Here is a 26,495-nt window from a genome sequence, read left to right on the forward strand (position 1 = left end):
ATGTTTATTTGTGACCCAAATGAAAGGTTACGTCCAGAGTTGAGTGGCCTTATTGGGTACTTTCATGCTCATGATATTTAGACAAGGGGACAGGCCATCTCTGGCTTTCTAGAAATTAACAGGGTATTTGACTTTTCAGAATGTCTTCCGCAGCATTTGTCCTAGTGAAACAGAAACATCAAGTTTAGCATTAATTAGTCAAATAGCATTTTTCAGAGCAGAAGTACCTACGTGTCCTTTGGTGCTTTCAGGACGTGGGCACATACACCGAGGGAAGAATCACAGACTGAGTTCCTCATAAAGCGCTACAAAAAAAAGCAACTTTGCACCTTTGGGCTGAAAGCGCTTGACTGTATAAAAGTGCCCCAAATTGGGTTTCAATGCGCCTCCCTAATTTTAGCTATTAGTGAGAGAGAAAAGTGTGTCAAGGCAAAGAAATGTGTCATTTCCATCAAAATTTACACTTGAAGAAATTTCACGGCTTGGCGAGTGAATTTTAATAACACCTAATGACTGATATCTTGTGTGAGCCTCTGCGCTACTAAGGAAAGTGTTGCGTCTCTGACGTCAGGGGGGCCTGCCAGAATGATGTCAGCCCTTTTCCCTTTTACACATGCCTATAAGGAATCAGTGTAACACGCACAGGTTCACCAACTCACAAACATACACACAATGCAATAAAAGGTCCACGTTTGGTCTCCTGAAATACCCAAAACTGCCAGCCGCCCACATCAGAGATGGTTTCCCCTTGCGCGGCATACAGAAGTGCAGTGTTTAGATCATTTGCAAAGCAAAGTCTGAACAGAGGAACTGCTGTAGTACACATTTACACTGCGTTAACCACAAATATTTATCAGTTGTTTTATCTCTCTTAAACTCATCACATTTGGTTTCTGTCACACATTTATTTGAAGGGGAAATTCAGACCCGATATTTTATCTAGAATTCAGACAGACTGACCAAGAAAAAGAGTCCTCTGAATTAGGACCATTGCAGGCAAATTATATAGAACTTTTTTTTTTGACGCTCACAGAAACTTATTGAATTTTACATTCTTGCTTGATGTTTGTAACTCTCTCACTTCTCTATTTCTGTCACTAATAGAGTTTATATTTGCACTTGTGGTTAAAGATCCGGTCATGTCCTCGTTGACTGATTTGTATCGAAGACAAGAACAAAAATTTTGCAAGAACAAAATGGAATAACTTTTCTTATCTCACTTTCTTCTTCCAACCCATTATTATGTTCTCTCTTGTTCCCGATTTAAGCTAATACAGAAATAATTAAGGCTCTGAAAAGCATCCCACAAATTAATAAAATGCATTATTTTTTAGTTATTGTTTAGGAAAAGAATGAACAAGATCTGTCCATTCACACACAGCTGAGCGTTATGACAATTTATAAAATGAATGAACTAAATATCTCAAAGGCAAGTGTTGTTGAATATATGTGACCCTGGACCACAAAACCACTTTTAAGTAGCACTGGACAAAAACACATTATATGGGTCAAGATTTTTCTTTTATGTCAAAAATCATTAGGATATTAAGTAGAGATCACGTTCCATGAAGATATTTTGTACATTTCCTACCGTAAATATATCTAAACTTCGTTTTTGATTAGGAACATACATTGTTAAGAACTTTTTCAATATTTTGATTTTTTGCACCCTCACATTCCAGATTTTCAAATAGTCATATCTCAGCCAAATATTATCCCATCCCAGCAAACCATACATCAATGGAAAGCTTATTATTTAGGTTTATACATCTAAAAAACTGAACCGTATGGCTGTTTTTATGGTCCATGGTCACATATAGCAAATATAAAGTGTCGTTTTAAAGATAAACGCTTTGAAAATAAAAACATAATAAAAAATCTGTGACAGATGGAAAGTTACAATCAACATAATTATTTAATTATACAATTGATTTCAATAGATTCTAGTCTTTATTGTGACAAAATATTTAATTTCTGACACTGCAGTACATGTGGACATTGTTTACCAGACATATTACAAGGCATAGTAAATATCATAAAGGGGAGAGACCTGTTTCCTCATTTTAAGGAACTTTATGATTCACTTTGTTTTGTTAACCTATGCATATAGTAGTATAGATATTTCAGCAGTTTATAATGTTACTGAAAAGGCATACAAAATCATTAGAAACTGAAACAGCTAGTAAATTTCACGGTTAACAAGCAGATATACAAAAAAGTAACACGTTAAACACATGTGACATTTTGACGTAAAAGGACGGGAATAGTATTTACATACTTCAGTGTGGTCTCTAACAACTGCGTCAAGACAACATCTCTCCAATAATCTGTTATTTACAACATTATCCGAATAGCCTATTAAGATCGCACGATTCTAACTTGTGAAACCGGTCTATAATGGGAGTGATGACAGAGAGGGGAAGAGAGTCCAACTCTTAGTAATTTAGCAGAGAATAACCGAGCGCGTCTTTAGTAGTAATTTTAACACTTGTTCATTCTGAGCTCGAGGGGGACTCCTTCAAGAATGCATTCGCCGGATACGTGGGTGTCGTGTGGGAATGTATGGAATAAAAGCGCAGGCACAAACCCCACAGAGAGCACACGCGGCGACGCGACGCACACGAACGCACTTGAGATTTCACTGCGCTGAGTTTGACGCGCCAGAGCAACAGCGGCGAAGGTAAGACGTGCATTACGCGCTAAACATCTGCACAACTATACTCATATATCCCATCATTTTCTTTTTACTTCAGATGACATGTATTCAAATCTAAAAAACAAGTTTTTTAAATAAATATTGGGATCAATTTAATAGTTTTGTACAATACTTAGAAAAGTTCATATGTCTTCAGTGTGACATATTCCATATTTTATACAACATTTCGGCAAATTAAGATATTCTACAAAGTAGGCGCCTATATTAATCTGGAGATGTAGAATATTTGTACTTTTAAAACGTAATTTGGAACATTTATAATAACTAAATAACTGAAAATAAAACATACATTTCTTTAAATTGATATGTTAATATAAATGTATTTTTGGGCCATGGCCATCTGTAGATGCCCTCCTCTTAATAAGGGCAATGATTGATTATTGTACATTTTATGATTTATGACTGATATTTTTATAATGAATATAGATTAATTTCAGTATGAGGTAATGATCATGCTACATTAATGATTGATGAATGTATTAATCTGCTTTTATTCACTTTTTTGTATTTTAGTTTTGAAAGTGACTAGGAAATCAATTAATGTTTACACATTGAATGTTTTGTGAATTCTTTTTTCAGATGGTTTGGTCAATGAGGTTCATCCTTCTCTGTTTGTCTATAGTGCGGATGTCTGCACTTGACTTTTTCCCTGAGAAATGTGAGTGTACTGACCACATCATTATTTAAGCATGAGTGCAAACAAACAGTTTTGATATCATAGTGGGGATTCCCCGACTTCAGGGTTTCTACCCTGAAAAGTATCCACTGGACATATAATATAATATAATACAATATAATATAATATAATATTTTGAGTTTGAATACATATATTGAGTCCATTTGATGGTGCTTTCACTATGTTAGGTTTTATAGCCACAGATATTTGTGACCCTGGACCACAAAACCAGTCATAAGAGTCAATTTTTTGAAACCGAGATTTATACATCATCTGTAGCTGAATATATAAGATTTCCATTGATGTATGTTTTGTTATGATAGGACCAAATTTGGCTGAGATACAGCTATGTGATAATCTGGAATCTGAGGGTGCAAAAAAAAAAAAAAAAAATCACCGTTAAAATTGTCCAAATGAAGTTTTTAGTTTTAGCTCTTGTTATATTTACAATAGAATATTTACAAATATTTTCATGGAACATGATCTTTACTTAATATCCTAACGATTTTTGGCATAAAAGAAAAATCGATCATTCTGACCCATATAATGTATTTTTGTCTACTGCTACAAATATACTCATGCCCACAGGGTCACACTTTCTACAAACATACGCACAGATTCAGAGCGAGGTCTGGCACCCATTCTGTGTTGTGAATTGTTTTTCTTTATGCAGTTGCAATTGGTGAGAGACACACAAACGTCACCCTGACCTGTAGAACAGACAAAGACAACATCGAATGGAAACGTGAGGACACAGTTTTATCGCAATCAGATTGTGAAAAAATCAGCGGGCGGGATTTGACCGTGATTGACCTGGAGGAAGACCTAACCGGGAATTACACCTGCTGGAGTGGTACGGATCTTCAAGACTACACCTATCTCCTGCTCGACAAGTCTAAAGAAGCTACAGGTGAGAACATCTGCTGAACACTCTGCTTAATATCTAACATTCCTATCAAGATTTGATGAATGATTAATTAAGGTTTGCCATACACTCTTAAAAAAAAGGCTTCAAAAGGGGGTTTTCACAGCAATGCCATAGACGAACCATTTTTGGTTCCCCAAAGAACTTTTCAGTGAACAGTTCCTAGAAGACCCATTTTTCCTTACACTCCTAAAATAAAGGGGTTTTTGCAGTGATGCCATGAATGAACTATTTTTGGTTCCCCAAAGAATTCCTGAAAAACAAAACAATTTTTATTTAGTGTAAGGATCATTTTAATAATCTAAAGAACCTTTTTTATGAAATGGAAAGATTCCACAGGTGTTGAAGGTTCTTCATGGAACCGTCAATGCCAATAAAGAAGCTCTATTTTTAAAAGTGTAGTGTTAAGAACATTTCAGTAATGGAGTGTCTATTTACACTAAGCGCAAATAGCCCGCCTTGTTGGCAGAGGCTATTTACCCTAACTCTGGCCATAAATGTGTGGTTGGTCAACATTATAAAAGACAGATATCAAGAAACATTTCCAGTGGCATACCTGTAGGTCGTAAAGCACATAGTGGTGACTTTTTGACGCGATCCACCCAAGTTTGAATCCGCCTTTTGCCGAACTTCTTCTTCCTTTTCACATCACATATGTGACACTGGACCACAAAACCAGTCATAAGGGTAATTTTTTTGAAATTGAGATTTATACGAATAATAACGGAATAAATAAGGTTTGTCAAGATAGGACAATATTTGGCTGAGACATGGCAATTTGAAAATCGGTGGGAAATTGACAAAATATCTTCATGGAACATGATCTTTACTTGATATCCCAATGATTTTTGGCATAAAAAAAAATCTATAATTTTGACCTATTGACCTGGCTATTGCTACCTAAGACTGGTTTTGTGGTTCAGGGTCACATATCAGATTGGAAAGGCATTTATTTTCAGTCAAATAAAGGAAATAATCAGAAAGTGGAAAATAAAGCACCTCATGGGTGTTTAGCAGTAAGGGTTAGAGGTAGGTTTAAAGAGGGCTTTCTTGTCACAATGCGGCATCCATTTAATAATTTTTTAAAAAATTATCGTTTACACTTAATACATTATTATTGCATATGATGTTTTATAATGTACTGCAATACTGAGGTGCAAATATCTGCCACTTGCACTTAGTATAAATAGCATCTAACTAATAACATATTATAGCAAAGAAAATACTATTTCTGCTAATTTATGTTGTCTAAACCACGGGAAAAAACATGTGGAAGCCGCTAAATCATATAGAGAAGGACTTAGTAAGCAGGAAAGGGTGCAATATTTTGACAAACTAAAGTTAATAGGTGGTAAAGATATAAACAAGCAGTATTAATTAAGATAATAGGCTAATATTTCACCTACCTGACTGGAAATGATAAGAACAAACACAAATGTTTTCAAGATTCTTGCCCTGAAAATCCTGGTTCAGTTTGGCCAACCACAAATGACAGTTTTTTGCACTCTTCTCTTTGATTTGTTATAACTTTTGGCAGTCTATAGTACTCCAAATGTTTTTTCTGGCATTGTTTTACATTCAGTGCCACCAATATGCCAGTATTTGCACTTAGTTCCTTGCAAATATGTGGCATCATGATAATCATTAACCATGGCATAAGTTAAACATCCGATATTGCATTAATACATTACACATTAAAACACTGTCCACAATGTTTCAAACCACAAAACCACAGTATTTTAATTATAGCTGAATGAGAGGCTGTGTATACAGAGTTAAGAAGACATAGTCAAATAAAAAACTCAGTGATACTTACTAATGGTGTCCTCACAGTCACAAACAGCAATAGGTAACTATACTGTATATAAACTGCGGGCATCAGGAATCCGCTATTAATATGCAGGGCAATAAAATCACTTTTGAATGTGGGCTCACTTTTTACTTTCACTTTCGAGATTCGCAGTCGCACATACTCTGTGTATAGTGTTTTCATGACGCGTCATCAATCGGCCATATTGGCGGCACTGAATGTAAACAATGCCACTGAACCGAACTGAACTTGCACATTTAGCTAATTATTGCTGCTGAAAATAGTCAATTATTGTCATGTTTTGAGCTGTACTAATCGGTCAGACCGGGAAAAACACTTGGAGTACTATAGATTGCTAAATGTTGTAACAAATCAAGGAGAAGAGTGAAAAAACTGTCTGAAAAAACAAAACGCATTTGTGGTTGGCCAAAACTGAATCAGGATTTCAAGGGCAAGAATCTTGACAACAGTCATGTTTGTTCTTATCATTTCCAGTCAGGTAGGTGAAATATTAGACTAATATCTTAATTAATACTGCTCATAAGTATCTATACTTCCTATTAACTTTAGTTTGTCAAAATATTGCACCCTTTCCTGCTTACTAAGTCCTTCTCTATATGATTTAACAGCTTCCACATGTTTTTTTCCATGGTTTAGATAGCATAAATTTACAGAGTAACGTAACATCCAAGTATCGCCAATATGGCCAAACATCGGGGTCAAATCGGGGATTCGATGAAAAGAAAAGATTCTTTGTGGAACCCAGAAAAACATTATTTTTAATAGTGTAGGTGCAATGTTATGATGCTGTGAAACTAGTTTCCTAAAAAAATGACTTTATTAAAAATCTGCCTGTTGAGTCATTGACTGTCTGGGCCACAAAGCAGGAAGGCAGTATTCAAGCATCCGGCTCAGCCTTTCAGTGTACTTCTTCCTTTTCAGCTTCTAAAATCAACTGCACAGCTGAAACATTTTCCTGCACTGAAAAAATCAAATGCGCCTGGACCTCAGATGAATTTACCACTTTCAGACTTCGTAATACAAGGTATCAGAAATACAGACACACCCACACATGCAATTACATTTATGTTATCATTGACGCAATCAAGCATGCTTGTTTTATCTATTTAGGGATAATGGTGACTGGGTGTCACAGTCCGTGGCTGGGGAATTTTTTTTTCTCCCACATTCCACCAATTCATACTCTGAAGAGTCCGAGCGGCTGCTGATAACAGGGGAGGCAGTTTCCACATGCTGCTATATGAAAACTGACCACAGCTTTTTTTTACGAGACATCGGTGAGTATGTTGGTTAAAGGAAATTTACTCATCCTACTCATCAAGTTATTCTAAACCTGTATAAGTTTCTTTCTTCTGTTGAACACAAATAAAGGTATTTTGATGAATGTTGGCAGCCAAAGAGTTGACGGTAGCCATTGACTTTCATAGTATTTTTTCCATACTAAGGGCGTCAATGGCTACCGTCAACTATTTGGCTACAAACAATTTTCAAAATATCTTTTTCTCAGAAGAATGAAACTAATACAGGTTTGGAACAACTTGAGGGTGAGTAAATTCTGACCAAAATCTCATTTTTGCTAACTATCCATTCAAAATAAAATAAAATAAAATATTGAATTATTTTTAACTTAATTTAATTTAATAAATGAAAACAAATATTAACTATAGCATATCATTAACAGAAACTGTGAGAAACTGTAGTTTAAAGTGGACATCGGATGCCCGGATGCAAAATACTTTGGTTAAAATTCCTCAGTAGTCATGTAAAACAACACACTTTTTACCTTATCAAAAACAGCTCTGTTCATGGTGAGCTGTTTCGGTGCATATCTCTTTAAATGCTAATGAGCTACTGCTCACTCCGCCCCCTCTTCTATTTTTTTTGTGTATTTAGTGGCGCATTTCCATCAAAAACAAAACTAATCCACTGCGTCATCAGTAGCTCTGATGTCAGGAGAAAGTAAAGACTCTTATGTTCACTTTAACGTCCAACTACCAAACAAGTGCACTGCTAATATGGGACAGTCCGTCAGCAGTGTGGGCGGGGCTTGAGCAGTATGACATCATAATGCTCTAAAAAAATCAAAACGGCTTGATAATTGAGATGGTTTACGTTTTTAGATTTAGGTTTTGGACTTTTATCATTGTAGGGCCGTTGTGTTCACATACTGCTAAGACGAATTTATATGTGATAATCACGCAAAAAATAATTTTGCATTTGATGTCCCATTTGAGAACTGTTTTTTTTCAGTCTTGATTGTTTATTTTAAATAATATTAATATTAATCATTAATATACGTTTGCTGAGGCCCTCTAGTGCGCACTGGCTCCCTGGTTAAAAACCACAGATCTAAAGCACATCATTGTTGACTGAATGTGTTTTCTCTGTTTTTTCTAGTTAAACCAGCAGTTTCAAGCATTTCAATCTGCAATATATCAAATCAGGGGACTGACAAGCAAATCATAGAATTGGTGGTGACCCCTCCCTCAACATGGCCACAGCCCCACAGTTTCTTTCCTCTGAAGCATCAAATCGAGTACGAGATACGACACGACGGCAAGGTACGACATGCTTCTCTCCTGCACACACAAACGGTTCACTAAAAATTCAATGGAAAAATACATCCCAAACCTATACAACTTTCTTTCTTCCATGGAAAGATGCTGTCAAGCTGTGAAAATACCATAGAAAAAAACCTAGAAGTACAAAAATGTAGTCCATGTTACATAAGACATTCAAGTAAAACATTCAACTATACTAAAATTCAAGTCATGTTACTCACTGAAAGTCAATGCTTTTATTTTAGGATGAACTGTCCCTTTAAGAAAGTTACAGTATTTAATTATTGTTTTCTGCTTCTGTATTTTCTCAGCTCCAGACTAAAGACTGGGAGGAGGGCACAAAGTTCCAAGTAGAGGGCTCCATCACGAAACTAAGGGTCCGCTGCAGAGACCTGCTGCTCCTTTCTCAGTGGAGCGAGTGGACTCCGTGGAAAAATGTAAATTAGCGATTTAAACCTCCCTTCCTCCTGAACCCTTTATTTATATCTTCTGTCCCATTTTCCAATTCCTTATTTATTCTTTGTATATGTGTTTATGTATGAATGATCACGTTGTTGGTTACATATGACTGTTACATACTGATTGTTTGTACCATGTCTCTGTCCTATTAAAAACCTTTGCTCTTCTATTCTGTCTCTCAATTCTTTCGATTAAGCAATTTCTCAGTTGCAATCATGGTGTGATTCACTGACCTTTACTGACAGGAATCTATGTGAAACCTTAAAACAATCTCTGAATGTTGGCTTGCTTTCCCCAGACAAAAATGGTGTAGGGTTAGATTTACAATTAACATGCAATTAAAATGAATATGTACTGCAGATGTACATTACCGTTTAAAACGGTTTGGGGTCTGTATGATTTTGTTAATTAACATTTTTAGAATCATTTATTGATTTGTTTGATCAAAAATAAAGTAAAACTGTCATTTTGTGAAATATTATTACAACTGAAGAGTTCATTTGCAAAAACAGATGTTTTTAACAATTCGTAAAAATCATGTTTTTTCATTGTGCATTGCTATTATTCTCAGTCAAACTGTAGTTGGGTTATTCTGATATAACGTAAAAATAACTAAAAAATACAGTTAACTAACACAATAAAACACAATAAAAACATGATAACACAATAAAAAACATGATTTCTGAACTTAAACTATTCTAAATCGTATTCATTCCTGTGTTGGAAAAATGTCTTTACCATTCACTGATCAATGTACTGCATCCATGCTGTGTCAAAGCAAGCATGCTAAAAGTAAAAAGGTAAACCCCAAACTTTTGAACAGTATTGTATATATGGGAGAGAAGCTCAGATATCTGTGTGTGTTGTTACAACAGAATGCACATGATTTCTTCTTGTCCATATAGGTGTCCAGCAGGAAAAAAAGAGTCCGTACCAAAGGACATAAAAAGGAAGGAACAAGAAAACAACCAGGAAACAAAAAGAAAAACAGACGAAAAAATTGTCAGAAAAAATGCAAACATTTAAATTGGGCACGTCTTTGATTTTCTGAAAGTATTTTTTTATGCTGATTGAAAAATTGTAAATAAAGACTGAGCTGACTGAGCATGTTTATGAAACTTTTAGTCAACAGCAGGAGGCAGCAGTGAGGAAGGAGGGGATGCTACCTCCTTTTGGGAGCTTTATGGAATTATCAGTTTTTATTTTTATAAAGATATATAAAGAAATAAAATATTATATTTTCAAAAATATTTATTGGTGTAGTTGTTATTTCCACTTACATCTCTGTTCTTTCTAAGTGCACTCATTTACTTGCGTGTCCTCTTGGTTTTCTCTCTGCTTCTCATCTTTTATGTCCGAGTCTTGTTGCATCAGGCTCTGATTTTGATTGGCAGAATGAGCCATGATAAACAGCCAGTGGTTATTGTCCCGCTCAGCTTTATGGGAGTCCAAGAAGGTGTGAGCAGTGAGTTCGTACTCTTTACCAAACGGAGTCCTAAACAAAAAACACAAACAAACCAAATACATGAATAAATACTAGAAATGATTCTACACAAAATTAACATTAAACTAAACAGGCCTGTTCGTGAGCTCAAGCAGGCATTTTTCTATATATAAAATAATATTTAAAATAATATATTAATAAAATACAAAACAAAGCGTATATATACTTTTTTTTAAATGATTTAAAATAATAATGTTGCATCTACACTACCGTTCAGAAGTTTGGAATCAGAAAGATTTTTAATGTTTGTTTGTCTTTTGTTTGTTTTTTAAAGAAGAAGTCTCTTATGTTTATCAAAGTTGCATTTATTTGATAAAAAATACAAAAAATAAACAGAAATATTCTGAGATATTAATGCAATTTAAAATAATGGTTTACTATTTTAATATACTTTAAAAAATAATTTATTCCTGTGATGCAAAGCTGAATTACTCTTATTATTAATTGTTCATTGTTCAGTGTCACATGATCCTTCAGAAAACATTCTAATATACTAAATTATTATCAATGTCGGAAACAATTGTGATGCTTAGTATTTTTTTGGAACGTGCAATACTTTTTTCAGGATTCTTTGATGAATATAAGAACAACATTTATTTAAAAAAGAAATATTTTGTAATAATATACAATATTGTTCAAATGTTTGGTAATTGGTTAATTTGAAATTTTTTTTTTAGCAAGAATGTGTTAAATTAATAAAAAGTGACGCTAAAGATTATTTTGAATAAATGCTGTTTTTTAAAACTTTTTATTTATCAAAGAATCCTGAAAAAAAATCACAGGTTTCAAAAAATATTACTTTTAATATTAATTATTATACATTTAATATTAATTTCCAACATAATAAATCAGCAAATCGTTCATCAATTAGAACGATTTCTGAAGGATCATGCAACACTGAAGACTGGAGTAACCATGCTGAAAATTAAGCTTTGCATCACAGGAATAAATAATATTTTAAAATATATTATTTTACATTGAAATCATATTTCACAATATTACTGTTTTCTCAGCATTTTGATCAAATAAATACAGCCTTAATGAGCACAAGAAACTGCTTTGAAAAAACATTAAAATCTTACTGATCCCAAATGGCAGCGTATATACATTTGGCTGTTTCCTGATCGCTTAAACTGAATCACTTACTCTTACAAATATGAAATATATTACCATAGGATGTGATTGCCCAGGGCAGCCAGACATTGATTGGTCTTACAGTGGGAAATCAAAACCTTGCAGTTCACCTGCCAAAACAAAGCATTGACTCCACATTAAGGTATTAAGTAATAGCAACAAGTACATCTGTAAAAGATTTAAAGTGTGTAAACCTGAACAGGGTATCCTTCATTTTCAATCCTTTCTTGGGGGTCAAAGTAAATCACCTTCCACCAGCACAGGAAATCAAACTCCTCTAGTAAGCTCAACTCCTGCAGTCGAGACTTCTTAGCACACTTCAGAAATGTTCTGTGATCACTGGCAAGGAACAGCTATGTGGAGGCCAACAGATCACAAGTTGACACTCAGCAATTACTGTACATAAAACTGTGTGTACACGTGCCATTTGCTTGTTTACCTCTCCGGCAAAGCCTGCGGTCGTTCTCAGGGCAAAGCTTTGATCGTATCTGAGCACCTCTCCATCTGAGGTCCCATCAACACTGAATCACAGACCGCAGATGATAAAACAGTTTAGCAGCTGTGTGTGTGTGACTGAGTGAGGTTGAATGTGCATGTGCGGTACCTTGTAATGATAAAGGCGTTTCTAACACAAGGGGTCATGCTGTGGGCTCCTCCTACGTGGAGGGGCCCGAGAAGGCGGGGGACTGAATTCGTGTCAGACTGTGATGCGATATTACTGCTGTCGGCAATGATGCTGAGGACACTGGAGCCACGCTGCTCGTGCTCTCCACCTCCAGAGTTCACCAGCATGACTGTGTCTCCGAAGTGCAAAAAGCCATCCGGCGACACTGATAAACTCACCTGAACAAAAAACAGAAACATATACATACACCGCTGTTCAAAACTTTGGGATCAGTTAGATTTTTTAAGCTTTTTAAAGAAATCTTTTCTGCTTATCAAGACTGCTTTTATTTGATTAAAAATACAGAAAAAAACTGTAATATTGTGAAATATTATTGCCATTTAAAATTGTGTTTTTCTATTTTAATATACTTTAAAATGTAATTAATTCCTGTGATGCAAAGCTGAATTTTCAGCATCATTACTTCAGTCTTCAGTGTAACATGATCCTCCAGAAATCATTCTAATATGCTGATTTATTACCAATGTTGGAAACAGTTGTGCTACCTTATATTTTTTTTAGAACCCATCACACTTTTTTAGGATTATTTGATGAATAAAACATTAAAAAGAACAGCATTTATTTAAAATATAATTTTTTTGTAATATATACTACGTTTGGGGTCAGTAAATTTTTTCTTTCTTTCTTCCTTTGAAAGAAAGTAATACTTTTATTCAGCAAGGATGTGTTAAATTGATAAAAAGTGTTATATTGTTAGAAAAAAAATCGATTTTGAATAAATGTTGCTCTTTTTTTACTTTTTATTCATCAAAGAATTGTGAAAAAGTATCACAGCTTCTAAAAAAATATTAAGCAGCAAAAATGGTTTCCAATATTGATAATAAAGCAGTATATTAGAATGATTTCTGAAGGATCATGTAACACTGAAGACTGCAGTAACGATGCTGAAAATTCAGCTTTGCATCACAGGAATAAATTATGTTTTAAAGTATATTTAAATAGTAAACCATTATTTTAAACTGCAAACTATTTCGTAATATTACCATTTTTTTCTGTATTTCTGATTAAATAAATGCAACTTTGATTAGCATTAGAGACTTCTTTAAAAAACATAAAAAATCTTTCTGATACTCTATATCAATCTATCTATATAAATTTTTTTCATATACCAAAATATATTTAAAAATGTATTTCAGGGACAAGAAAATACATTTGTGAATAGAATAGCCTACCAGAGTTCAAAACTAGATTTACAGTGATTTAATATATTTTTAAATAAATGTTCCTTGCTGTTTTCTATTCCTTTTTATTCATATTTTGCTCCTAGCTAATGGGTTTTATGTTTATGTGTTATACTAAAGTTATAACATATTACGTTTTTCTTAAAATATGACATGAATGTTTTTTCTTGGATTGGAATATATGGAGGGAAAATATTATATATATATATATATATATATATATATATATATATATTTTTTTTTTTTTTACATTTTTAAACTATACTTCCAAAAGAGTGTGCATGTATATATGTCTGAAAAATATATATGAACATCTTTTGAAATAGATCTTTTGAAAATATATTTTTTGGCTATTTTTGTATATTCTGTAAATTATGCAAACTTGCAAATTATGGCATTTTGCAGATTAATATTATAGTAATATTTTATCTGATAACCCGTTCATCTTGCAACATTCTTGAAAACACACTCATATGCGACCCTGGATCACAAAACCAGTCTTAAGTAGCACGGGTATATTGGTAGCAATAGCCAATTATACATTATTGATTTTATCAATTATCGATTTTCCTGTTATGCCAAAAATCAGTAGGATATTAAGTAAAGATCATGGTTCGTGAAGATATTTTGTAAATTTCCTACCATAAATATATCAAAGCTTAATTTTTGATTAGTGTGCATTAATATGTTTAATATGCATTACTAAAAACTTCATTTGGACAACTTTAAAAGGGGATTTTCTCAATATATATATATATATATATATATATATATATATACACATACATATATATATTTCTTTTTTTTTTTTTTTTTGCACCCTTAGATTCCAGATTTTAAAATATTTGTATCTCAGCCAAATATTGTCTTATCCTAACAATGATGTATAAATCTCAATTCCAAAAAAATTATGTCAATAGGTTTTGTGGTCCAGGGTCACATATATCAAGAAAAACAAATACTTACTGGTTTCAGGATGTTTTGTCTAATAGCTCCTTCTTTCTGAACTGTGAGTTCGCCTCTGTCTTTTTGCAGGATGAAGTCCTTAAGAGTTTCCTGCAGAGACACTTTTCATTTACTCACATGTCGTGCTCTCTGTCGGTACTTTACACCAACAAACGTAAGATACGTCAAAACAACAAACCTCTTCTAAAGTCACGTCTTCTTTCCAGTTGCCCACACGGACGCGCGGATTATAGGTCCGGACATGAGCCATTTCACAACCGCCGTAAAGCCAGACAGACAGAGAACTGGGAAAATGTAATTTATAATGCAAAAGGAAACTAAACGCCACTACAAGAACTGTTACCATGGATGCGTAAAACAACACATGAGCGCTACTGCGCTTGCGTGTGTTACGTCTCCAAGGTAACAAGTTCTTTCTTTTGCCGCCAGTTTCAGAATCGCGCTATTTACGACTTTTTTTTTTTGTGCATTTAAAAATCATTTGAAAATGTATTCACATTTTAAAGCAATTGAAAAAAGCGAAAACTCTCTAAATGAATTCCGATATTAGTATAGAACTATATATTAAGGTGATTTACCACCTTAAATTTAATTTTTTGTAGTTAATCTTAAATGTAATTAATATTTTAACTACAAATTAATAATTTTAAACACATATTTTTAGTAGTACTGCCTCCCCTGTCATTTTCAAGGTGTATGTCATTGAGGTGCATGTCTTTAATAAAAACAAATAAAAAAAATCCCTAACAAATCCTTTATTCTTTTATATACAATAGGCTGTGTTTATAGAAATTCCTAGATTAAATGAACACATCAGTCAGACACACACAAATTAGCAGAAATTCAATTATGAGAAATGATCTTACAATCATGATTCAGTAAGACTAATGTATTATGTCTTCATACCAATGTCTTTTATATGAAATTGCATTTTATTGGCCTTTCTAATTAAATTAGAAGCTCGCTCTTCATACTTTCACTGGAATCAATATGTGTTTGATGTCTATGATGAATCTTGCAGCATTATCAATTATGAAACCAAATCACTTTCACAATATGTATGCGGAGAAAAAAAGCAGTGGAGATTTTAGATAAACTACATTAGAAGAAAGCCTCATTTGAACTTGAGAGACTATGTGTGTAAGTGCGGTTAAGTGCTTTTCACGTCAATAACGGAACTGACAGATCATAAATAGATAATAAACGTTTATGAGAGCTGTGCTCTAAAATATTAAAACTGCATTGGGAAAAGCAGCAAGAAGCAGAAGTATTGCTGATATTATTAAAGAAAAACTCTCACTCCAATACCACTGTCATGATCCACATGCTTTCTATATGACTTCCTGCTTGTTTAACTGGCAGAAAAAACGACACATAAGACACAATCCCACTGAATAACCAAAACCAGCTTTATGAAGAGACAAAGGTATATTTTCACAGTCAAAGGTGCCCTGAAAAAGGAGAAATCCCAATCCAGAAATGCATTCATACAGTCACAGGATGAAAAACAAGGCTATTTCTACAAGAACACAAAAAATATCAGTCAAAATCATGTCAAAACTTTTCCAACATTGCCTCCTTGAAATAGGACATCTCTTTCAATTGTCTTTACATTACAGTATTCAGCTGTTAAAAGCATTGCCAAGGCTTGCTACTGTATGCATTTGCTCTGAGCATGGTTGCTATAACGTTCTGGGTGGTTGCTAGGTGGTCGCTTACTGGCCTGTGGTCATAAATGTGATCATTTAGAAAATGAATAGCACGGATTGAGGTATCATTCATTCTGTAGTCCGTAGCACAAGCGGTGCAAGATGAATTACAACACTGATCATAAATCAAACTGTATGTAAAAATCCCATCAGTTCCAATCAGAAACTCTTCTACCTGAGCAAATCACTCATTAATCAGCCGCGGCGGACAGAAGTAGGGCTCGGAAAGCTTCAGGCTCGATAAAAGAGAACAAACACTCCTTTCTCTCGATCTCTCCCCTCCCGCACTCACTCAGTCCCATCACAGCCCATTAGAAGTTTAGTGCTGTTGTTCAGCAAATTGAAAATGTGTGCCGGTATTGATCCACCATCATGCATCCATTCTAGATCTCTGGAGGCTCGTTTTCCTTTTCTTTTAAGCTTTTGTGAGGGAGGATATTACGTTTTAGTAGCACGGTTTTAGTAGTGATTGTTTTCACCACAAATTCAGGTCAGTAATGAAGATTAAGCATTGAACAAAAACAAAGATTCGCATCACTCAAACATCAGCATTTCCTCCAAAGAGGGAACATTTAGCAGATCTAAAAGGCAGTTGCATGTAAACTTGCAACTAATAATGGATTTTGCAAGCATTTAAAGGGAGAGAGAGAACAGAGGTGCGGGAGAGAGAAACGTGCCGCTGTACGAGCAAGTGGGTGCCGTCTCAGGTTTCAGCAGAATTACATTAGACTAATGGGAACTCCCCAATATCCGTCAACAAAGAGGGCATACCGGAACGTCCTGAAGCCATAAACTGCCGAATAAGCGTTTAAATGAGAACCTCAAACAAAACTAAAGGTAGGGAAACTCCAAAAAGGCCCACTGAAGGTTTCAGGAAATGCCATCTATTTTGCATAGGTTTTACACTGGGTCTGCCATGCTCGTCAAACTGAGTTCATAGAGAATTCATGCGTTCATTAAAATCTTGATAGTATTATCTATTAAACACGTATTGCACCATTCAATGTAGCCTCAGGCGTGTCATGTGACTGCATGTACGTTACACTGTGCTGATTGGAATAACGATGATGAGGATGAGGATGATGGTGGCAGTGATGCTGAGGGCGGCGATACGGAACGCCTGGTTCCTGCTGCAACGGGTGTACGAATGCGAACGCCGCAGGAGCGTGTCGGAGGCCGGCGTGTAAATCTCGTCCGTCCAGAACTCCAAAGACTCAGGGGCCTACAAACGTATATAGAAAATATGTGCAGTAATGCAATCCGTTAAGACTGATTTAATGTTTAGGGTTCCAAAGAACCCAATGATGCATATGTAAAAACAATAATTTTGAATAGTTTATCCAAACATGAAAATTTGCTGAACATGTGCACTCTCAGCCTATACAAGATGCAGATGAGTTTGTTTCTTTATCAGAACAGATTTGGAGAAATTTAGCATTCACTTGTTCATCAATGGATCATCTGCAGTGATGGGTGCCGTCAGAATGAGAAACCAAACAGCTGGTAAAAACATCACAATAATCCACAAGTAATCCACATGACTCCAGTACATTACTTAATGTCTTATAAAGTTGCTGCTGTTGGCCAAACTATGAGTGTATAATCCATAATAACACTTCCTCCAGTGAAAAAGTCCCTACTGCCCTCTCATATTAAAATCCAATGACATATGTGACCCTGAATCACAAAACCAGTCATATGGGTATATTTTTATACATAATCTGAAAGTAGAATAAATAAGATTTCCATTGACGTATGCTTTGTTAGGACAGGACAATATTTGGCTGAGATACAATTATTTGAAAATCTGGAATCTGAGCGCAAAAAAATCAAAGTATTGAGAGAATTGCCTTTTAAAGTTGCCCATATTAAGTTCTTCGCAATGCATATTACTAATCAAAAATTATGTTTTGATATAGTTACAGTAGGCAATTCACAAAATATCTTAATGGAACATGATCTTTACTTAATATCCTAATGATTTTTGGCAAAAAAGAAAAATTTATCAATTTGACCCATACAATGTGTTTTTTTATTTTACTTGAAATATACCCACGCTACTTAAGACTGGTTTTCTAGTCCAGGGTCACATATTCATTTTGTACTGTTTACACTTGTAATTGGTGCTTAATCTGTGCACATTTCTTTCCTGATTCATTTGAGACAACTTTTTCACTGGAAGAAGTGTCATTATGGATAGAGGACTCAATTTGAAGTTAAAAACATCTTGACTGATTTGTCTATTAAAAGTCATGTGGATAACTTGTTTTTATCAGGCTCTTGATCAGGTAAACTGTTACTTTAGCACAGATTTATAAAATTTGTTATGCAAACCTCATCAAAAGCCTTATAGGTACATACTAATTATGTAAGCCCTTTATTGCCATCCAATATATACATTTTATTCCATTTTGTAGAAAAATACAGATTTATGAGGTGACAGTGTTTTCACTTGAAACATTACATTTGGAGGTGTTACCTGAAGATCCAGAGGTGTTAAGTCCGACTGGCTCCAGGTCACTTTGGGGCGTTCAGTCATATGCTGGGTAGTACTCTGGACAGATGTGCGGCGTGGTGCATTGTGGGTCTCAGGTGGCATGAGGTGAAAGCTCGTCACCTCCTGCACTACGGAGCCGTCTCTTTTATGCACTCCACCTAAATGTTCTGACTGAGGAGTAAAACAAAGTTTATATTATGACCAAGTATTTCCTCTAATATCTATCCATACACATATAGTTTAAGAGACCAGTAGTCAAAATCAGTGCTGTCAAATCGATTAATCGCATCCAAAATAAAAGTTTGTGTTCACATAATACATGTGTGTTTACATACACTTGATTGGTGGCAGGGAAAAGTTTACATGCACTTGATTCTTAATACTGTGTTGTTACCTGAATGATCCACAGCTGTGTTTTTTTTTGTGTGTTTAGTGATAGTTGTTCATGAGTCCCTTGTTTGTCCTAAACAGTTAAACTGCCTGCTGTTCTTCAGAAAAATCCTTCAGGTCCCACAAAATCTTTGTTTTTCAGCATTTTTGTTTATTTGAACCTTTTCCAACAAGGACTGTATTATTTTGAGATCCATCTTTTCACACTGAGGACAACTGAGGCATTTTCAAATTCAAAAGTTTTAATGTATCATTTTTCTTGTGGAGCATCAGTAACCTCAGTTATATACATATAAATATACACAGTACAAAAACATATATTATGTATACACAAACATTTATTTTGGATGCGATGAATCAATTTAACAACACTGGTCAAAACGCATACATGTTCTGAATTCCATATTTCTAAAGTCAAACTAAAAAATTTAAATGAATTTATTTTTTTTTTTTTTTGGTTTAATGACAGCAGCACTCAAGCTGCATGAAATCCACAAGTTTGCATAAAACTTGTTGATCATGTTCATGTTCATGAGGATCTTGTGCTTCAATACAGTGTAGCAGGGATGACGTAATTTTTTTAGGCTATTATCCTGGTTCCCTCGACAAAAACCCAAACTATTTATTTCCATTAGCTTTGGGATTAACGCAGACAATAAACTCTGTGACCAGCAAAAGTGTATAATTCTTACAAGATAATCTGAAGAAAAGGACCTTAATATTTTAATGTGACACTGGACCATGAAACCATTCATAAGTGTACATTTTTTGAAAATTGAGATTTATACATTATCTGAAAGCTGAATAAATAAGCTTGATGTATGGTTTGTTAGAATAGGACAACTTCTGTCTGAGATACAACTATTTGAAAATCTGGAATCTGAGGGTGCAAAAAAAAATCTAAATATTGAAAAATCTCCTTTAAAGTTGTCCAAATGAAGTTCTTAGCAATGCATATCACTAATCAAAAATTAAGTTTTGATATATTTATGGTAGGAAATTTACAAAATGTCTTCATGGAACATGATCTTTACTTAACATCCTAATGATTTTTGAAATAAAAGAAAAATTGATAATTCTGACCCATACAGTGTATTGTTGGCCATTGCTACAAATATACCCGTGCTACTTACGACTGGTTTTGTGGTCCAGGGTCACAAGATTTCAGGCATTTTTATAATTTTAACCACATATCTCTTTAAAACCCTGCCTAAATGTGCAAAATGACTGACAAGCAAACAACATTTCTGACGGACTATTTTTCTGATTAGATCCTTTCTTATTGGCAAATGACTCTTATTTTGTTTACAGAGGTTGAATTCAGAATAACATACTAGCATACTATTACTATTTTTGGTGACATACTGTATCTTTATGTGGCAGAAAAAAGAGTAGTATGCTACCATATCATGTGGACACTTTATGTGGAAGAATCTGAAATATGATTTTATATGCAGATATTTTTTATCCTGTTACCTTAACAGCCTGTACATGTGGCTCCTTGCTAAAGCTGATGCTCCACTCCCTGGGGGCTTCTGACCCGCTGCTCTCCGTGTAGCTCCTGGAGGTCCTGCGTACAAACAGACGCCTGCGTTTCGCCGCTGCCTCGTTGACGCCCTCTGTCCCTGGATTGGTCCTCGGGGACCCATGCTGTAGCTGCAAGCTAGGCCGTGGCGTGAGCTGTGGCTGTATGTGCACTTGATGCACGTGTGGGCATGCAACCTGCTCTCGCTCTTCCAGACGGTTCAGCGTGGAAAGCACGAGGGCCAGCTGCTCACGTAGCTCTGAGATCGGCTCGAGCTGTTGCTCTAGTTCTGTGACCCGTTGAAGCAGGCGCCCCACGCCCCATCTCACGCCCTCTTCAGGTGCCTCCAAGGAGTGAAACAACCTCCGTAACTTTCCCAAGCGTTCACGCCTCTCTGGGAGCCCAGCTCCGCCCCCTTCTTGGGCTCCGCCTCCTTCCCCTGGCAGCACTGCCATGGAGCCACACATGCTAATGTCGTCTAAGAAACGGAAGATGGCGCTGATGTCGTCCTCGCCGATGTCTGGGTTGTCGATGGAGAGTTTATCGGCAAGCATGAGGCTTCGTAAAGCGCGTCGATCCGCAGGCTCCGTTTGGGTGCCTACACTAACCATGCCTTCAATGCTCGGGGACCAATCGTACCATGCGTCCAAACTCATGCCGCTCAGCCGCTTGAAGGTATCCCGCACCGTATTGACGATGCGAGGATCGAAACCGGGAATGTCGAAGCTTGATCCGTCGATGCTGAGCTTAACAGATCCTGGCTTTCTTAAGCCAGACTTCTCTAAGACAGACCGCTCTGATCTGGGTTTCTGCAGGCCGGTCGTTTCAGTCTCAGGTCTTTCATCCGCCGTCCTGCTGTCGATGTCCAAGCTGTGGCTTTTGATTTGAAGAACAGGGGTTTGCTTTTGGTTGGAGACTGAAGGGCCGAAGTAGGTGGACGCCTGGAGCTCATCCAAACTTTCGTGCTTCGCCTGACGCCACTGCGTCTGAGGGTCGTAGGGGTTCGCGGCATCATCGTACGACTGCGTGTCGGGCATGTGTGCTTCCGGTTCTGGTACGTTTGCATAAGTGTACGAATGGTCATGCACATGTGATGCTGGGTTGTTGTGGTCGTAAGTTGCAGGATCTGGATAGGGGTTCTTCTGAGGAGCATAAAGCAGATCCTCACCATCCGACCTCGGTCCATCTGGGCTTATATCCGATTGGCCATCGCCTTCTACGGAAATGAGTGGAATTTTGCGGAGCCCTTCTTTAAAGGCACTCCTCTTCTGCGAGCAAGAACGAGCGACACGGGTTCCCTGATTGGTTGCTGACGTCTTGCCAGCCTCCTGATTGACTGCGTCCCCAGAATGTGCGTTCTGCATGCTGTCCTGGTTGAGCATGTGTGAGTGAGGCTGAGCGACCAACGCGGAGGTGGTCTGAGTGTGTGAAGCCTCAGTGTTATGACTGAACGCTTCACAAGGGAGGTTCTCATATTTACAGTCCTCAGAGGCGGTCCCTCCTCCTGTGACGGGTAAGGCGGCAGGCCAGTCGTAACGCACAAATCCCTTCCCACAGACCTGACAGGGCGTCAGAGACTGAAAGTTATGTTGCGTGTATGTAGGAGCCATGCGGGTGTGCATGAGGAGGTTGAACAGGGAGACGACATCGGCGGCCGCCGAGAGCCGGTTGCTGCAGGGCGGGTGAAGCCGCTCTCGGAAGAGGGTAGCAGGGAAGCAGGGGTCTCTACAGGCGGTGGAATATAAGAGACTCCGTAACTCTAGAAGAGGCTGCAGGCTGAAGCGTCCACTTAGATAGACGCAAATATCTGCGTACGACACGCTCCCACGGCATGCACCTAACACTTCTAGGATCTCCAACAATACAAGTGGGTCTTCAGGATTTTCAGCCATTTGAACTAGATTTGATCTCAATGCACACTACAGAAAATTAAGCTCACTGTCCTTTCCTTTTCCCTCTTCAGCACATGCAGCTCTGCAAAAGAGGGCACACAGCTGTAAAACCAGGTCAGCCAGACTAGGATTTCCACAAAAATTACTTTTGCATTGACTTCAATGTAAATCCCATGCAAGTGCAAAAAAGGAAAGTGCAATAAAAAAAACAAGCGGTTACCTCTAGCGGCTGAGAGCAAAGCTATTCATTGCTGACCTTATTCAAAGCCTTAATATAGCCACTGATCGGAGCATTTGAAAAGAGCTGAAACCATTAGTGATGGTGTGAAATCGTCCGTCTCTGCTGATCAGGGTCCCACCTGAGAGGCTCTTGTAGGTAAAGCGGCGGTCAGTGGTCAGACAGCGGTCAATCTCATGGTTAGTGCAGAAAAGCAGGTCGTTTGGAGTCTCCAGGGATGCCATGAATCCCGGTTCTCATTCCTCAGGAGCTGATCAAAATGCCCCGCACATGAGAAACAGCGTGGAGAGTTTCTGCTTCACATGTGACAGGAGTGTTGCATCCTCTAGTTGGTGTGTTTGCACACGGAGCTGCTGTGGTGAAAGTCACGCATGACGTTGGTGACTGTTCTAATGTGGGACAATAAACATATAATAGAAGAAATGCATTGTAAAGTACAAGGAAATGCATAGAAGAAAATTCTAATCCATAAAATGTAATATATTTTATTTATAAAAACAGATTAAAAAACACATTTAAAAAATATACATAGGTTATAGTAGAATAATATAATAACTCAATAAATATAAAATATAAAATAAAATAAAATAAAATAAAATAAGTATCTATTTACAAAAATTACTATGACATATATATATATATTTTTTTACATTTCTCTGCATTTTATTTATTTATTTATTTTTTGAACTGGTTAACTGTTTATAAAACAAATCAAAAAACACAAAAAAAATGCATTTGCCTTTGGAGTTCTCCTTCACTTTCTCTCACTTTGCTTTGATGCATGTATATCTATCTATCTATCTATCTATCTATCTATCTATCTATCTATCTATCTATATATATATATATATATATATATTTTTTTTTTTTTTAAATAGAGTAAACAACCCAGTGACTTACATGTTAAATCATGAGATAAAAAGTTACAATCACAATCATATTCAATTCCTGAATCTATCGAAGAGTAATTTATTTTTATATACAAACCTTTGTTTAAAAATATTAAGACAAGGTACAGATGTACATACGTTTAAGCATATGACATTTCTTGAGTAAAATCTTAAGAAATAACATGAAAACGGAAGCCAACCTGTACCATCTGAAGATTTATCTTGATGTAGACTCTCCCAAATGCATGCAAATCTTGAGTAAAATCTTAAGATATAACATGAAAACGGAAGCCCATCTGTACCATCTAAAGATTTATCTTGATGCAGACTCTCTCAAATGCATGCAAATTACAGATATACATACATTTAAGTATATGCCACTTCTTGAGTAAAATCTTAAGAAATAACATGACAACAGAAGCCCACTGTACCATCTGAAGATTTCTCTTGATGCACAGACTCTCCCAAATGCATGCAAACTATAGATATACATACATTTAAGTATATGACATTTCTTGAGTAAAATCCTAAGAAATAACATGACAAGCCCACCTGTACCATCTGACGATCTGTCTTGATGCACACAGACTCTCCTGAACTCAAGCAGCCCAGCATCTGCTCTGCACACTGAAGTGAATGAAGAGAGGTTTATAGACTCTAACACACTTCCTGTCTCTTTGTTTTAATATAGCCTACAGCTACATTAAAGTGATCAAACCTTTTAAAAGTGTAATGGAGCTCGTTCACTTCAGACGTCAGATAGTCTGTACTATTAAGACTCATCAGGAACTCAAAGTTCTTTATCTCTAATTGATGAGCATCTGAAATACATCAGATTTAAGATGACTTCACAGAGTACGAGTCTATTGTAAAGTTTGTTGAGTTGTATAGTTTGTTTATTTGTCTCAGGCTCAAAATAATTCATTATAAAGACCACTAGGGGGCAACAAAGTTCGTGTTATATCAAATAGCATGCGAACAGGAAAAAAAATATTTTGAGGGGTAAAATACTGACTAATAAGCAAGATGAAAAATGTCACATGATCGTGCAATAATGGGCAATTAAATTATAATAATTATGTCTGCAGTGATGCGTTTTGATAATAGGCACTGACATAGACAGGATACACGTCAGTGATTTTTTTAGTAATTAAAAAAAATTAAAACTTGTATACTTTTACCACAAATGCTCCTCTTGCACTAGCTCTGCAATGCGGTCTGCTACTTCACGCATGAGGTAATCACGTTGGAAAGCTGACGCACGCTTAGTTCTTTGTCAGTGTACTTCCGTTCAAAAAGGTAGGGTAGGATTAAAAATCTGTCTTATTTTCTCCTCCAACTTCAAAATTGTCGACACTGTTTTACCTTTTATTTTGTAAAGGGCATTTGACTTTCTTTGCACATTCACTTTGTAAACACTGGGTAGGTACTTCCGCCTACGTCATGCGTGACCTTTCCAACGTGATTACGTTAGGAGAAGTCCACTTCCAGAACAACAATTTACAAATGACTTACTCACCCCCTTGTCATCCACGTTCATGTCTCTCTCTTCAGTCGTAAAGAAATTATGTTTTTTGAGGAAAACATTTCAGGATTTTTCTCCATATAATGGACTGATATGGTGCCCTGATTTTGAACTTCCAAAATGTAGTTTAAATACGGCTTCAAATGATCCCAGCTGAAGAAGAACGGTCTTATCTAGCAAAACGATCGGTTATTTACATTAAAAAAAAATACTATTTAAATACTTCTTAATCTCAACCGCTCGTCTTGCCTTGCAGTCCTTGAACTCTGTGTGTTCTGGCTCAAGACAGTTAGGGTATGTCGAAAAATTCTGACTATATTTTCTCCCTTAACCTTAAAAAATCATTTCAAAATCATCCTACATCACTGCAGAAATTCCAAACCAGTCTTTGGAAAGTGAACATGCAAAAAAGATCAAACACCCTTAACAAAAAAGGTAAAACAGCCTTCAATTTTGAAGTTGAGGGAGAACATGAGATGGGAGTTTTTCGACATACCCTAACTGTCATGAACAGGAGCAAAAACAGTCCAGGCAGAGTAAGACAAGACAAGCGTTTGGCATTAAAAAGTATATAAATTGTATTATTTTTATTAAAATAACCGATCGTTATGCTAGATTAGACCCTTCTTCCTCGGCTGGGATCGTTTACAACCGCATTTGGGATCGTTTGAAGCCACATTTAAACTGCATTTTGGAAATTCAAAATCGGGGCACCATATCAGTCCATTATATGGGGAAAAATGCTGAAATGTTTTCCTCAAAAAACAATTTCTTTACGACTGAAGAAAGAAAGACTTGAACATCGTGGATGACAAGGGGGCGAGTAAATTATTTGTAAATTGTTCTGGAAGTGGAACTTTCCTTTAATGCCTGAAGTCAAGCTAGGGCAAGATGAGCGTTTGTTGTTAAAAAGTATATAAATGTAATTTTTTCTCTGCTAGATAAGACCCTTATTCCTTGATGTACTAAAATTGAAATAAAAAATAAAAACTATACATATTTTAAAAATACAACTATTAAAAATGGAAAAAAGTCAACAAAATAACTAAAAAAACAGTAATCTAATTTAACATCTAAACAATATATAGTTCAGATGCAAAAGCCTCTAAGTGCTGTTTGAAATTTTCTTCTAAAATTAGTGTTTTTTTTTACTCCTATGTTTATGTTTATTTTAATGGCAATGAAAAGAAC

General features: G+C 36.0%; 3 protein-coding genes across 7 annotated transcripts; 1 reads left to right on the forward strand and 2 right to left on the reverse strand.

Moving 5' to 3' along the window:
• Positions 1-1,313: 1,313 nt before the first annotated feature.
• On the forward strand, positions 1,314-10,422 carry si:dkey-88e18.2 (interleukin-12 subunit beta). 3 transcript variants are annotated; one of them, XM_051135728.1, is made up of 8 exons: positions 1,314-2,680; positions 3,296-3,374; positions 4,066-4,302; positions 7,070-7,172; positions 7,259-7,425; positions 8,546-8,709; positions 9,021-9,146; positions 10,074-10,422. In XM_051135728.1, exons 2-8 carry the CDS (start codon positions 3,296-3,298, stop codon positions 10,209-10,211), a joined length of 1,014 nt encoding a protein of 337 aa, XP_050991685.1. In that variant the 5' UTR covers positions 1,314-2,680; the 3' UTR covers positions 10,212-10,422. The 3 variants fall into 3 exon arrangements, with proteins under 3 accessions (XP_050991685.1, XP_050991684.1, XP_050991686.1); XM_051135727.1 differs by lacking the exon at positions 1,314-2,680 and having other exon boundaries at positions 2,737-3,374; XM_051135729.1 differs by lacking the exons at positions 1,314-2,680; positions 10,074-10,422 and having other exon boundaries at positions 2,738-3,374; positions 9,021-9,660.
• cfap161 (cilia and flagella associated protein 161) lies at positions 3,376-14,985 on the reverse strand. 3 transcript variants are annotated; one of them, XM_051135731.1, is made up of 8 exons: positions 14,817-14,985; positions 14,639-14,728; positions 12,411-12,649; positions 12,246-12,327; positions 12,001-12,159; positions 11,843-11,916; positions 10,449-10,663; positions 3,376-4,102 (listed from the first exon to the last, which is right to left on the reverse strand). In XM_051135731.1, the coding sequence occupies exons 1-7, from the start codon at positions 14,982-14,984 to the stop codon at positions 10,462-10,464; spliced, it is 1,014 nt and encodes a 337-aa protein (XP_050991688.1). In that variant the 5' UTR covers position 14,985; the 3' UTR covers positions 3,376-4,102; positions 10,449-10,461. The 3 variants fall into 3 exon arrangements, with proteins under 3 accessions (XP_050991688.1, XP_050991689.1, XP_050991687.1); XM_051135732.1 differs by lacking the exon at positions 3,376-4,102 and adding an exon at positions 9,982-10,057; XM_051135730.1 differs by lacking the exon at positions 3,376-4,102 and having other exon boundaries at positions 10,377-10,663.
• Positions 14,986-16,958: 1,973 nt separating this feature from the next.
• Positions 16,959-24,563, reverse strand: si:dkey-88e18.8 (major intrinsically disordered Notch2-binding receptor 1). The gene is made up of 6 exons (XM_051134505.1): positions 24,498-24,563; positions 24,332-24,406; positions 22,872-23,278; positions 20,711-22,733; positions 18,827-19,015; positions 16,959-17,569 (listed from the first exon to the last, which is right to left on the reverse strand). The coding sequence occupies exons 4-6, from the start codon at positions 22,649-22,651 to the stop codon at positions 17,387-17,389; spliced, it is 2,313 nt and encodes a 770-aa protein (XP_050990462.1). The 5' UTR covers positions 22,652-22,733; positions 22,872-23,278; positions 24,332-24,406; positions 24,498-24,563; the 3' UTR covers positions 16,959-17,386.
• Positions 24,564-26,495: the final 1,932 nt, after the last annotated feature.

This window comes from Labeo rohita, chromosome 18 (assembly GCF_022985175.1).
Source record: "Labeo rohita strain BAU-BD-2019 chromosome 18, IGBB_LRoh.1.0, whole genome shotgun sequence".
NCBI classification, from domain to species: Eukaryota; Metazoa; Chordata; class Actinopteri; order Cypriniformes; family Cyprinidae; genus Labeo; species Labeo rohita.

What these genes read in the sequence shown, in the direction of transcription:
- si:dkey-88e18.8 (XM_051134505.1), bottom strand. Translation starts at nt 22,651, where the DNA reads ATGGCTGAAAATCCTGAAGACCCACTTGTATTGTTGGAGATCCTAGAA. An exon ending in CACATGTACAGGCTGTTAAG is followed by an intron (nt 19,016 to 20,710) that starts GTAACAGGATAA and finishes TTTACTCCTCAG; the next exon opens with TCAGAACATTTAGGTGGAGT. An exon ending in TAACACCTCTGGATCTTCAG is followed by an intron (nt 17,570 to 18,826) that starts GTAACACCTCCA and finishes ATACGTTTGTAG; the next exon opens with GCCCCTGAGTCTTTGGAGTT.
- si:dkey-88e18.2 (XM_051135727.1), top strand. Translation starts at nt 3,272, where the DNA reads ATGTTTTGTGAATTCTTTTTTCAGATGGTTTGGTCAATGAGGTTCATC. An exon ending in TTCAGACTTCGTAATACAAG is followed by an intron (nt 7,173 to 7,258) that starts GTATCAGAAATA and finishes TTATCTATTTAG; the next exon opens with GGATAATGGTGACTGGGTGT. An exon ending in AGTGGACTCCGTGGAAAAAT is followed by an intron (nt 9,147 to 10,073) that starts GTAAATTAGCGA and finishes TTGTCCATATAG; the next exon opens with GTGTCCAGCAGGAAAAAAAG.
- cfap161 (XM_051135731.1), bottom strand. Translation starts at nt 14,984, where the DNA reads ATGGTAACAGTTCTTGTAGTGGCGTTTAGTTTCCTTTTGCATTATAAA. An exon ending in CCGCAGGCTTTGCCGGAGAG is followed by an intron (nt 12,160 to 12,245) that starts GTAAACAAGCAA and finishes GCCTCCACATAG; the next exon opens with CTGTTCCTTGCCAGTGATCA. An exon ending in ATGAAGGATACCCTGTTCAG is followed by an intron (nt 11,917 to 12,000) that starts GTTTACACACTT and finishes TTGTTTTGGCAG; the next exon opens with GTGAACTGCAAGGTTTTGAT.